The 12,515-nt window shown below is 57.7% G+C and overlaps 1 protein-coding gene across 1 annotated transcript; it reads right to left on the reverse strand.

Moving 5' to 3' along the window:
• Nucleotides 1-1,619: 1,619 nt before the first annotated feature.
• On the reverse strand, nucleotides 1,620-11,663 carry HPD (4-hydroxyphenylpyruvate dioxygenase). The gene is made up of 14 exons (XM_079762231.1): nucleotides 11,277-11,663; nucleotides 11,133-11,159; nucleotides 10,118-10,180; nucleotides 9,670-9,774; nucleotides 9,072-9,114; nucleotides 8,808-8,890; nucleotides 7,587-7,676; nucleotides 6,548-6,651; nucleotides 6,051-6,128; nucleotides 5,185-5,347; nucleotides 5,015-5,086; nucleotides 3,365-3,487; nucleotides 2,126-2,242; nucleotides 1,620-2,028 (listed from the first exon to the last, which is right to left on the reverse strand). Exons 1-14 carry the CDS (start codon nucleotides 11,277-11,279, stop codon nucleotides 1,918-1,920), a joined length of 1,182 nt encoding a protein of 393 aa, XP_079618357.1. The 5' UTR covers nucleotides 11,280-11,663; the 3' UTR covers nucleotides 1,620-1,917.
• Between the last annotated feature and the right edge of the window lie 852 nt (nucleotides 11,664-12,515).

The following is a 12,515-nucleotide window of genomic DNA, read 5'->3' on the forward strand; positions in this document are numbered from 1 at the left end:
CCGTCTCTCTTGCTCTCCTCTCCCTCCTTTCTCTCCTTTCTGTTGGGGCACACCCTGCCCCCGTGGAGGGTGGGCTGGCTGTGCTGGGGGCAGGAGGAGGTCGGTGTGGTATGGTCCACCCAGGCCAGCAGGTCTTAAACTGAGTCACAGCTTTTTAAAAATATATATATATTTTTTTTACTGATTTCAGAGAGGAAAGAAGAGGGAGAGAGAGAAACATCAATGATGAGAGAGAATCATTGATCGGCTGCCTTCTGCATGCCCCACGCTGGGGATCGAGCCCGCAACCCAGGCATGTGCCCCGACCAGGAATCGAACTGTGACCTGGTTCATAGGTCAACACTCAACCACTGAGCTACACTAGCCGGGCAAGTCACAGCTTTTTATAGTTTTCCGTCCAGAACCTTAAAACCTTGGGAATCTAACACTGCTAGTAGTCTGTAATTAAGGAAACTAGATCCAATATCCTACTGCCATGACTAGAACTCAAAAATGTTGGACATTTAAGTAAGGATACAGTGCTCTTGTCTGCATTTGAGGAGGGAGGGGATGGGTAAAACAGGTTGAGAAGAGTGAAATATATGTAGTGTTTGTGGTATTCCAGATAGGTCTCAACTCTGCCCGGTCCAGTGGTGGGGTGACTGAGGGACCCACGAGATTTTTTATTTATTTAAATTATTGTTGAAAGTATTACACATGTCCCCCCCCCCCCCATTGACCTCTCCCTGGCCACTCGCCCCCCCACCCATTTTTAAAAAATTTTACTTTAGAGCCCGGCCAGTGTGGCTCAATGGGTTGAGTGTCTGATTTTGAAGAAAAATGTCCTTCCAAGAGTTTTAGGACTAGTAGCTCCTCTCCCAACTGCGTCATTCTTTTGCAAGGGTCATTCACACTTGAGTGTGAACTAGTGAGGCTGTGGGGACTGGAGCTGCACTGAGGGAAGAGGGTCAGATCCCTCCTACCCGTTCTACCTCAGACCAGACACCATGTCCCATGGTTGCAGAGCAAGAATGCTCCCCCTTAGTCCCTTTGCTAACACCCTCCCCTCTCTGTGCCCAGAAGTTTGGGCTCATCTTTGGAGATCAGAAAGCCGCCAGACAGGAGAAGGCTGCCAAGTGCGGACCCTCAGACCTTTACTCTTGCTGTTCCCTCTTCCTGGGATGCTGTTTTTCCAAATTTTCCCACGCTGGCCCCAAATGTCACCTTTGATGGAAATGAACCCCCCCTCCAGCTTCACCTTCACACAGTCGCACCACCTGCTTTCTTTTTCTTTTTTAATATAGTTTTATTGATTTCAGAGAGGAAGGGAGAGGGAGAGTTAGAAGCATCAATGATGAGAGATAATCATTGATCGGCTGCCTCCTGCACACCCCACCCAGGGAATCGAACCCTCACCTCCTGGTTCATAAGTCAACATTCAACCACTGAGCCACGCCGGCGGGGCCCTGCCTTATTTTCTTGATAGCATTTACCACTTCACCAAACGACACTGTCTTCCCTTCTAGAGTGTGTAAGCCCTCTGCTCCCCCGGGTTCCAGAGTGACCCACCGCGCGGTCCTGTTAGCAAAGCGCCTGCACCCAACCCCTAACCCGGACGCCTCCTGCAGCGCTGCTGCCCCCTGGCGGCCAAACGGCGTCACTGCTCTAGCCTCCCACACAGACACCAAGACACCGCACTGGATCCCGGTCCGCTTTATTACCCTGGGCCGCAGACGAGGGCGTGGTCAGGAGGTGGGCGGAACCCTGGGGGGGGCGGGTCCCAACGAGCTGGTGGGCGGGATCTAGAGGGAATGGCCAGTAAGAGAAGGGCTTGCTGTTCCGAGACTGGGGTGGGCGTGTTCCAGGGCTAGGGGGCGTGGCCCGCCGTGCGCTGGCCGGTGGGCGGGGCCTCGGCAGGTCAGGCGGGACTCGCGGGGTCTACATGCCCCGGACCACTCCGTTGGTCTCCATGTCTGTGAGGTTGCCTCGCAAGTTCTGCTCCTCCTCGAAAGCCTTGAACAGCGCATTGAAGTTGCCGGCTCCAAAACCCTGCAGCAGGAGCGAGGAGGTGAGTTGCGAGTCCAAGAAAGCCAACCAGGCTAACCTGCGTGCCCCCTCGGGCTTGCTGGGGACAGGCGCCCCCTACCTGGTGGTTGTGGCGCTGAATGACCTCCAGGAAGAGTGTGGGCCGGTCCTGCATGGGCTTGGTGAAGATCTGTAAGAGGTAGCCGTTCTCGTCGTAGTCCACCAGGATTTTCAGCTCCTAGGTTGGAGAGAGAGGGCGGGATTACCGGGAGGCCCACCTGCTCCTCTAGCCTGGCACCCTGGGGTCCTTAGAAAGTCCATATAGGAAGGGGCTCCTGCACCCCCTAAGCCAAGAAAAGACCTGTGTCTCCAACAGTTCCAGACAGCTCAAAATAGATCCTCTCAAAATAAATAAGTAAAAATTAGAGAGATCCCCAATTGCATCATGGCTGGCCTGGACCACCTAGTAGCCTCCGCAGCGTTCTCCCTGCTTCTGCTTTTGTGTCTTTACAATCCATCTTCCCCACAGACAGGGAGTTAGACGTGCACTGACCACCAGGGGGCGGGGCAGAACATGGCCAGCGTCGGAGACCCGGCACTGGCAGCGGGTGTTGCTGGCCCGATGGGCCCGGACCAGAACAGGACCGTCAGAGCGGACCGTGGTGGGATGGTGGAGCAGGTGAGCTGGAGGTGCCAGGCCAAGGCGGGTGCGAAGGGAGGCCCCGGCCGGCGGCAGGCAGCCAGGAGAAGGGAGGCCCCAGCCAGCAGCTGGCAGCCGCTAGGGATCCTACCCGTGCATGAATTTTGTGCACTGGGCCTCTAGTATATTACTAAAGTGATTAGAAACCCCCCCCCAAAAAAAGCTACTATGATTTTTGGCCACAGAAGAACAAAATCCAAAGTCCTAAATAGCCTACCCCTGAGACCTAGGCCGTTCGTCCTTTCATCCACTCTAGTCTTTCTGCTCCTCGGGAGCTAGCTCCTGCCTCAGGACCTTTGCACTGCTCTTCCCTCTGCCAGGACTGCTCTCCCCGCCTTTCACATGGCCAACCCCTTCTCAGCACCTAGATTTCACGGAGACGGCACGTCCTCAGAGAAGCTTCCCCCTGACGACCTCCTGTGACGTGGCCCCAGGTCACGCTCTGTCATAGGCTATTCTAACTTTCTGCACGGTACCGACTCTCTCGCTCTCTGATGGTGTTCGTGCAATGTACTTGTCACCTGTTTCCCCACCAGAATGCAAGTCCCATGACGGCAGGGGCCTGGTCTGGCTTCCCTCCGTGTCTGGGTGCCTGGGGCAGGGGAGGGCTTTGGACAGCATTTGTGAGGCGGGCTGACCCAGGAGCCGCTCCAGCCTCACCTCCAGGGCGTCAAGGCTCTCCTTCACCCGGATCTTGGCCGACTTGAGCTTCTCCCGCAGCTGTTTGTAGTACGTGGACGGAACATCCAGGAACTCCATGCCCCTCTCCCTCAGGTGGCGAATCTGTTTTGGAACGGGGTCGAGGTCAGCCTCCTCTGCCAGGCTCAACATCCCTAGCCAGGTGGAGGTGCGGGCCAGGAGGAGGCAGGGTCCCTGTCCTGGCTCCCCCAAACGGCCCGGGTGTGCTGCGACCCCGTCCCCTTCCTCCTCGGGGGCGTGCGGCTCCCCTTAGGAGAGCAGCAGTCATAGCATGTGTGGCGCTCACGGTATACCAGCTCCCGCACTGCCTCGTGACGTCCTGACCGTGGTCTCCTGAGGCACTCGGAGGATATTGTCCCCATGTCATAGCCGGGGAAACCGAGGCATTGATTCTCAACGTCATCACCAGAGGGCCTTTATTAAAATGCCGGCCACGTCACTGCTCTGCGTGCCCCACGGGGTGTCCCACCTCAGAGTGCAAGTCCTCACCATCTGCCCCCACTCCAGCGTGCTAACCTTGGCTCCTGCCCCTCTCTCCTTTGCTCACTCTGTTCCAGCCACATGGTCTTGCTGTTCCCCCAGCCTTCCTCTGCCCTGGCTGTGCCTTCTGCCGGGGGTGCTTTCCCCCAGAGAGTCACATGCTTCTTCCCAATCTGGCCTTCCAACTCTGCATTCTCAAATGTCCCCTTCTCAGGGAGGCCTTTCGTGACCGCCCTGTTTAAATGGTGGCGCCCTACACCCTCCCTCTCCCACTGCCTTGCTGTATTTTCCTCCAGAGCGCTCAATGCCTTCTAACACGTGCACTTGACTTGTTTCGTTTTCTGCCTCCATAGATGGGTCCCAAGTACCTAAAACAGCACCCAGCACATAGTCAGCCCTCAATAAACATCTATGGAGTAAGTGAATGAATGAATGAATGAATGAAGTTGCCAGAGTCACGCAGTGAATTCTTGGTTGGGCTGGGCTTGAATGGGACAGGCCAGGCTCTTGGCCGCTCTGCCACATACAGCCATAGAAGGTATAGGGATAGAGATCAATCAAAGGACTTGTATGCATGCATATAAGCCTAACCAATGGACACAGACAACAGGGGGGTGAGGGCATGAGTGGGGAGGTGGGGGGCAATGGAGGGATAAGGACACATATGTAATACCTTAATCAATAAAGAAATTAAAAAAAAAATAGGAATAGGGAGGGCCCAGCCTCCCCAGGGGCTGGAGCCGTAGACTAAGGATATTTAATTTGGCTCCAAGGACCTAATCCCTCTGGACCTAATATCCTCCTTTTCAAGGTGAGACAACGAAAGCCCAGAGAGGGAGGTTGAATCCCCCAGAGAAACACAGCAAGTCCCTGGCAGAACTGGGAAGAGAATGCAGGCTTCCTGTTAACTCTGGCACCTGCTGTGACTAAGGCCCAGAATGTGGTTCTGAAGAGAGATGAACTCTGCGGATTGAGAATGTGCCTGCACACGAGGGGCAGGGACCAGCAGGGGCTCCGTCAGCCCTCGGGGCCGGTGAACGGGGGGCTGCACTGCCCCCCGCTTTCCTTTTTGCAGGGATTGGCCCTGGAGCTGCGTCAGAGGTGGGCCAGGGCCAGGGGCGGGCCTCTCACCGCGGTGATGATGTCTTGGGTCTTGAGAGCGATGTGCTGGACCCCCGCGCCCCCGTTGTAGTCCACGTATTCCTGCGGGAGGGCAACCAGGACACCCCTGTCACTGGCCCCGTCCCCACCGGGGCCCTCACACCTCTTCCCTGCGTTCTCCTCCCCCGGGCCGGCCCCACCTGGATCTGGGACTTCTTCCTGCCCGGCGCCGGCTCGTTGATGGGCATCTTGATGGATTCCTCGTAATTGGCCACCACGATGGAGCGCAGGGAGCTGTACTCCGTGTGCACCTGCGTGTCGTCCACGGACCAGAAGCGGTGGAACTGCAGGTTATTCAGGTACCTGCGGGTGGCCGGGCGGGCACGTCGGCTCTGGGACGGGCCGGGCCCCTATCCCACCTTCCAGAATCTGCTCCCTGAGCACGCTCCGAGAAGGAGCGCCGTTCCCGCCACACACATCACAGATTTGCACCTTTGTCCTGACCGTCTCCCGTCGGGCGGGAGTACAGTCCTGTAACCAGATCCTTATGGTAAAGCAGAGCCTCCACAGCAAGTGCTTTGAGCAGGGCTCTTGCTCCTAATTTGCACAAGGGTGCTGCTTGGGTGGGGGCAGGCTTCCTCCCAGCCTCCACCTGTGGGTCACTTTGGGCCTTTTTTTTCTTTTTTTCAAAATATATTTTATTGATTTTTTTACAGAGAGGAAGGGAGAGGGATGGAGAGTTAGAAACATCGATGAGTGAGAAACATCGATCAGCTGCCTCCTGCACACCTCCTACTGGGGATGTGCCCGCAACCAAGGTACATGCCCTTGACCGGAATCGAACCTGGGACCCTTCAGTCCGCAGGCCGATGCTCTATCCACTGAGCCAAACCGGTCAGGGCCACTTTGGGCCTTAAATCCTCTGGTCTCCATGGGGACGGTTTTACAGGGAACAAGCCTCAAGCGAACTTTCTAGCACCTGGCGCTCTGGGCCCCACGCTGGTGTCCTGGGACAAGGACATGGGGGCGCGGGTCTTTGCGGGGAGGGCCTGGGCCAGGCACTCACCAATCCGAGGCGGACAGCATCTCCTGATCGGGCTGGTTCCCTACGATGTGGTCGATGACCTCGAGGTTGCTCTGGGGCCTGGGAGAGGGACTCGGTTAAAGGCTGAAAGTCACTCCCTAAATCTGCTCTCCTTCCCTCTGGCTCCTCGGCGACGATAACAGCTCCCTGTTGCGTGGCACCCACTACAGGCATCTTATTTGTGTCGGCTCACACGCCTTTACTAGCCCCGTTTTACAGGTGAAGAAACTGAGGTGTAGAGAAATAAAGTGACTTGCCAAGGTTAAGTAGCTGTGAAGTGACAGAGCTGGGACTTGAACCCAGGCCGGCTGGTTCCAGAGCCCATGTTCTTAGGCTCTGTGCTGCCTCTCCAAGCCACCCGTGGGGACCCTCAGGAGCTCCCCAGCAGGCTCGCAACGCTCCACCCCTGCAGAGAAGCCCAGAGGAGGGGAGCATTGTCCCCCCTCCCCCCCCCCCGCCCCCGTCCCAGGAGCACTCACAGCTTGGAGAGTGCGGGGTCCCTGTTTGTCGTGGGCTCGAACCCGGGCAGGAAGAAGCCGGTGTAGTTCATCTTCTCCACCAGGGTGTGCGTCGTGTCCCCATACTACGGGCGGAAAACAGGCTGGCTGAGCCCCTGCACTCCCTTCCCCGCTGAGGCCAGGCCGAGTTCCATGGCGCCAGCACAGCCCCGGGTCCCAGCCCGGGAGGATCCTAACCTGCCGTGTGCTCTTGGACAAGTCACTTCCTCTTTCTGAAATGACTTGCCGTCTGTCATTAGGGGATTTCTTTGACCCTGTGTGTCCCACAGACCAGAGGGTCTGCGAGGGCGGGGACACTTGTTCAACGCCATGTCGTCAGCACCTAGGTCAGTGCCTGGTGCCACAGACAGCTGTGACTAAGTGAAGAATGGCGAGGGCGTTGGATCAGACCACACCGAAGGCGCTGTCGATCGGAACCATCTTTCAGGTGTGTTTAATCCTGAGAAGGGAGGGCTGTGGTTGACTCTGTGTGACCATAACACAGGTGCGGAACACACACTTGGTGATCGTTGCTTGAGTGTCTGTGCCAGCCACCCTTGTGCTAAGGGCTGTACACCCATGACCTCATTTAACCTTGACCCTAGGGGGCTTACAGGTGAAGAAACTGAGGCGCACAAAGGTTAAGCAGTGCGTCTCAGATCACACAGAGGGTCCAACCCCAGTCCTTGCTCGTTTAAATGTGGCCACAGAGAGGTGAGGTGATTTGCCCAAAGTCACACAGCTCGCGCAGGGGTGCGGCTTCCCCAGACCCCGCCTGAAGCTTCCATCCCCAGGACGTCACCCCCTGGGGAGGAAGGGAAGTGTGTGTGTGGGGGTAGGGGGGTGGCAGGTAGCGCTCATCGGCCTCTGCACCTGGGCAGGCACTACAGGTGATCAGACTCCGGGGAGAAGGCTGTGCTTTGAAACGCAGGGGGCATGAGGAGTCTGGGCGGGGGCGGGGGATCCCGGCATCTTAGTGGGTGCGGATGGCAGGAGGGTGGGGGCACCGAAGTTTACTCACCGTCTGCAGCACAGCAAACTTCACCTTCCCAAACTTATCTTGCTCCACCCAGGGCTCCCGGATGATTTTGGCGCCCCGTTGCCGGGCTTTCTGCAGGGGAGATGGGCGGGGCGAGGTGGTGAGGGCTGGACCCTCCGGGAGCGCTTGCAGGCTGCTCCTGCTGGATCACCTCTGCGGGGTCCAGCCCCGGGCAAGAGCCCTGGCCAGCTTCTGCACTTGGCCCTGGTACCCATGCCTCATGCCCGTTTGGCAGATTGGGAAACGGAGGCCCAGGCCCAGGGTTGATTCTATGGGAGACAAACCCAGTTGGGGGTGGGGGTGGGGGTCTGTCTGCTCTCCTAACTCACTCTGTGGCCCTTTCCCCTCTCCAGCCCTCCGTTTCCCCATCTGTAAAAAGGGGGGTTCCATAAGGAGAATCTGAGCTGGCATTAACTGAGCACCGATGATGTGTCAGACCTCTGCCAGGTGCCTTACACACATAATTCATGTATGTATGTAGCAAAACCTACCTTACTGCGTGTCTATGCTTGTCACATGTGAGGCACTGCTGTAGGTATTAACCTCTTTTATCCTCACAGTGACATTATACGAAAGGTACTCTTATTGTCTCCATTTTATAGGTGAGGAAATTGAGGCACAGAGAAGTTAAGCCACTTGCCCGAGGTCACACAGCAAGTAAGATTCAGGCCCAGGCAGTCTGCCTCTGGGATCTGGGATCTGAACCTCTAAACTGCCTCTCGAGTGAAGGGTTTGGTCTAGAGTCGTGCTCAAGAAATGGCCACTGTGCCCGGCTGGTGTGGCTCAGTGGTTGAGTGTCGGCCTATGAACCAGGAGGTCACGGTTCAATTCCCGGTCAGGGCACATGCCCGGGTTGCAGGCTCGATCCTCAGTGTGGGGCATGCAGGAGGCAGCTGATCAATGATTCCCTCTCATCACTGATGTTTCTATCTCCCTCTCCCTCTGCCTTCTTTTCTGAAATCAATTTAAAAAAAAAAAAAAAGAGGAAGAAATGGGCACTGTGATCTCATTGCCCCTTTGAGAGCTCAGTGAGGTAGGGGTGCTGTGGTTACCCTCATTTTATAGTTGTGGAAACTGAGGCTCAGAGAGAGGACACGCAGTTAGGCCAGAGCGTCACTGGAAGTCAAGCGTGTGTCCCTCAACACAGCGGTGTCCTCCAGGCCTGACTGACGGGTCCCTGTGGGGACAGAGGCCGGGCCTCACCTGCACTATGTAGTCACAGTCTTCCACCTCGAACGCGATGTCCTTCACTCCGTCCCCGTGTTTCACCAGGTGATCGCCCATCTCTGTGGCCGCAGGGGGTGGAGGTGGTGTTGGAGTCACGGCCCCCTCACCTGTGCTCCCAGCCTGCTGGGCGCCATCTCCTTCTAGGCTGAGGCCCCCTCCCTGACCCCTGACCCCTGACCCCACCCATGATACCAGGTCTCCAGCCCCCTGGCACCTCGAACCCCTCGGGGGTCCCCTCACCTTTGTTCCAGGGGTTGAGAGCGGAGGAGAAAACAAACACAATCTAGGACACAGAGGAGCAGGCGGGTGAGCTGTGGCCCTGGGGACCCCCACCCCTCCTCCCTGCTCGCCACCGACACCCCTGGTGGGGGCAAAAGGAACCAGAGTAGCCCCCCAGCCAGGGCCCGGCCCTGGGTTGCAGTCCCTGCTCTGCCTTAGTGCATCCCCTGGTCCTGAAGGACTGGGGCTTCTCGTGTGCCAGCCACCCCTGGGGGCCTCGGGGGCTCAGTCTTCTCGCTCTGAGGCCTGAGGCCTCTGCCAGTTTTTCCTGAACATCCGTGAGGCCCGCATCGGAGAAGGAGGTGAAACTAAGGAGGTCCCTGTTGCGTGTGGTACCGAGGTGCCTGGTGGAGGGGTCAGGGCGGGGTGGGGGTGGGAGGCCGCACGCAGCTCATGCTCCCCTCGACAAGCCAGGCACCCGGGAAGAGGCCTGGGTCAGCTTGGAGAAAGGGCCTCCTGGTCTACCTCACCCAAAGGCGCGAGAGTCTCGGGGAGCTCAGAGAGCAGCAGGAAGAGGGGTGGGCCTCCTGGTGGGTGGGAGTCCGGCGGGGGGACTCACCTGCCCTTGTTTGACCACGTGGCTGACCACCTCCCTGGACCCGGTCTCCAGGCCCTTGTAGGCGAGCGGCTTAAAGCCCATCTTGCTGCAGTAGAAGGACGCGGCCTGCATCACAGAGCAGCTGTGAGAGCCCAGGGGCCGTCTCGGGGGCCCACGAGAGCTCCATTCCCCTCAGCTGCTCGGCCCCATGGCCCCAGGGCAGAGTCCCTCCTGGGGAGAAAGGCTGCCCTCTGACCCCTCCTGACCTCAGATAAGATTCCTGCTGGGGTCCGGCCCTGACTGTGTCAATAGGACCCAGAGTATCTGTCCTTCCAGCCGGTCCCAGCACTGGCCCTGATCCTCCCCTCCCGGGGGCCAATCACAGGCTCAGCTGGAGTCCTCCCCGGTCCCCGAGGCCCTCCCGCCTGCCCGCCCTCTGCCCACTCCAGGGCCTCGCCCAGGCCTCTACCTGCTTGGCATTGCCAACCCAGAAGGTCACAGAGTGGAAGTGGAGGAATCGGCCTCTCTCGGGCTGAGAAGGAGAGAGGGGGTGAGACTGAGTGCCTGGAGGTGGGTCACCTCCCTGGTCCGCCCCCTTGACCTCCAGCCTTGCCAAGGTGCAAAGCCGGTTTCTCATGCAGAACTTCGGCTCCTGGGGGGGGGGGGGGGCAGGATTGGGAAGGCCCTCAGGAGGCCTGCCCAGCTTTCACAGAGGGAAATAGCTGATGCTACAGCAGCACAGATTTCAGCTGGACCTTAGGAAGAACTTCCAGGCAGGGTCAAGAGATGGACAGGAATTTAGGAAGAGGCAGACATTTTTCTCAGGAAGGCGAGGTTGAGTCCAGCACAGTCTGGGGGCCAGAGGTGACCTTGAGAGAGCATCCTGGGCATCACAAACCCGTCTGCTTATTCCTCTTCTTTTTTTCAACCCTCGCCCGAGGATATTTTTTCCATTGATTTTTATTTTTATTTTTTTTAAAATATATATTTTTTATTGATTTCAGAGAGGAAGGGAGCGGGATAGAGAGATAGAAACATCAATGATGAGAGGGAATCATTGATTGGCTGCCGCCTGCACACCCTACACCGGGGATCGAGCCCGCAACCTGGGCATGTGCCCTGACCAGGAATCAAATCGTGACCCCCTGGTTCATAGGTCGACACTCAACCACTGAGCCACGCTGGCCCTGGGCTCCATTGATTTTTAGAGAAAGGGAGGGAAGAAGGTGGCGGGGGGAGGGAGGGAGAGAGAGAGAGAGAAAGAGAGAGAGAGAGAGAGAGAGAGAGAGAGGGAGAGAGGAAAATCAATGTTGTTGCCTCCCGCAAGCGCCCCGACGAGGGCTGGGGATCTAGCCTGCAACCCTTAGGTGCCTGAGCAGGTGCTCTAACCACTGAGCACACCGGCCAGGGCCTTATTCCTCTTCTGAGGTTTGCTGACACCCCAGTCTCCCCGGGCCCCGGTCCACATTTCCCCTTCTGCTTACCTTCTCTCCTCTGTTGGTGTAAGATGTCTAAGAAGAAAGAAAAGGACAGTAAGGCTCGGAAATTCAGCCACACGGTGTTTCTGGAAGTCTCCCTGCGGGTCGTGCCCCCTGGGGAGGCTGCCATGGCCCTGGGCAGGCACTTACCATGATGGGTCTTGGTCAGGGCTTCCTGCTGGGAAGACTGGGACAAGAGGCCGGGAGGAGTGCTGGGCAGAGGTATTTAACACCCAGCAGGTCCCGCCTCTGGCCTCTTGGTCTTCCTGGGGGGCAGGGGGAGGAGCTGATTCCAAGCCTGGAAGCTCGTTGGCCTGGGAGCCTGCGATCCAGTGGCCTCCCTGGACAGGGCAGGGCCGCCAGGTCTGGAGAGGGGGAGTGACTGGCCCAGGGCCACTAGGCAGTGGCCAGGGCAAGGAGCCAAGGGCACATTCTTTCTAGGACCACGGGCTTGGACTGTGACCTCTGCCCTCCAGAACCTAAAGCTCAGAAGCCAAGGCCAGCTGGAGTGCAGTGCTGGCCCCAGAATTCTTGTTCAGGGAGAGTGGGAGGGGGGATCAGGAAGTAGTCCCGAAGCCCCATTTGCAGGACAAGCGTGGGGTTCACATTCGGGTCAAAGGGTTGCATCCATTGGATTCCACAGTGGTTAGAGGCCCGGGTGTGGGGTTCAAGCCCTGGAGCTGCTGCATCCTGTGTGACTGATGGAAGACACCAAGCCCCTCTGAGCCTCCGTCTCCCCATCTGTAAAATGAGAGCGTGAACGGTGTGGTGGGGATGAAGTGCGATAGAGCCCACGTCTTTGAGGAGAACCTGGTGCACAGCAGGGGCTTTGTTAATGGTGGTTATGATTAGTTGTGTTTCTTTGGAGTTTGGGGGGGCTGATGGAGAATGGGGTGGGGCCTTGGTGTTGCCACAGCCTGAGTCTGGGGATAGAGGTTATGGCTCTGCCCCTGGCCCAGGTTCTCAGTATCTCCAGGTGGTGGGGAGGCCTCGCTTTCCCGGAGGATGGAGTGTGAGTGGCTGAGCCTTCTCTGCAGGGAACCGACTTGATGAACTCTCCGGGGGACGATTCCAAGTCGTTGCCTGGAAACGCTTTTTCCAGCCCGGACACCGACCGACTTTGTCCATGACTGGGCTACGACTCTCTTGCCTTTTGGCTCCCAAAAGGTCCTACATCGTCTTCACAAAAACACTCAGAGAAACAGATCATCCTGGCTAGTAATGACCTCAAGGATCACCTGGCACAACGTTTCGATGTTCCAGATGAGAAAAACCGACAAATAGCAAGCCCGTGCTGGGCTCCTCCCCACGAGCTCTGGGCCCGGTGAGCGCAGAGGTCCAAGGTCCAGCCCGTGTGCTCCTGACGTGGGAGCCCGTCCCACCGCCAGA

Source organism: Cnephaeus nilssonii, assembly GCF_951640355.1.
Source record: "Cnephaeus nilssonii genome assembly, chromosome: 22".
Classification (NCBI taxonomy): Eukaryota; Metazoa; Chordata; class Mammalia; order Chiroptera; family Vespertilionidae; genus Cnephaeus; species Cnephaeus nilssonii.

Coding starts and splice junctions, on each gene's coding strand:
- HPD (XM_079762231.1), bottom strand. Junction 9,115..9,669: donor ACGTGGTCAAACAAGGGCAG/GTGAGTCCCCCC, acceptor TCTGTGTCCTAG/ATTGTGTTTGTTTTCTCCTC. Junction 7,677..8,807: donor ACTGTGACTACATAGTGCAG/GTGAGGCCCGGC, acceptor TCTCCCCTGCAG/AAAGCCCGGCAACGGGGCGC.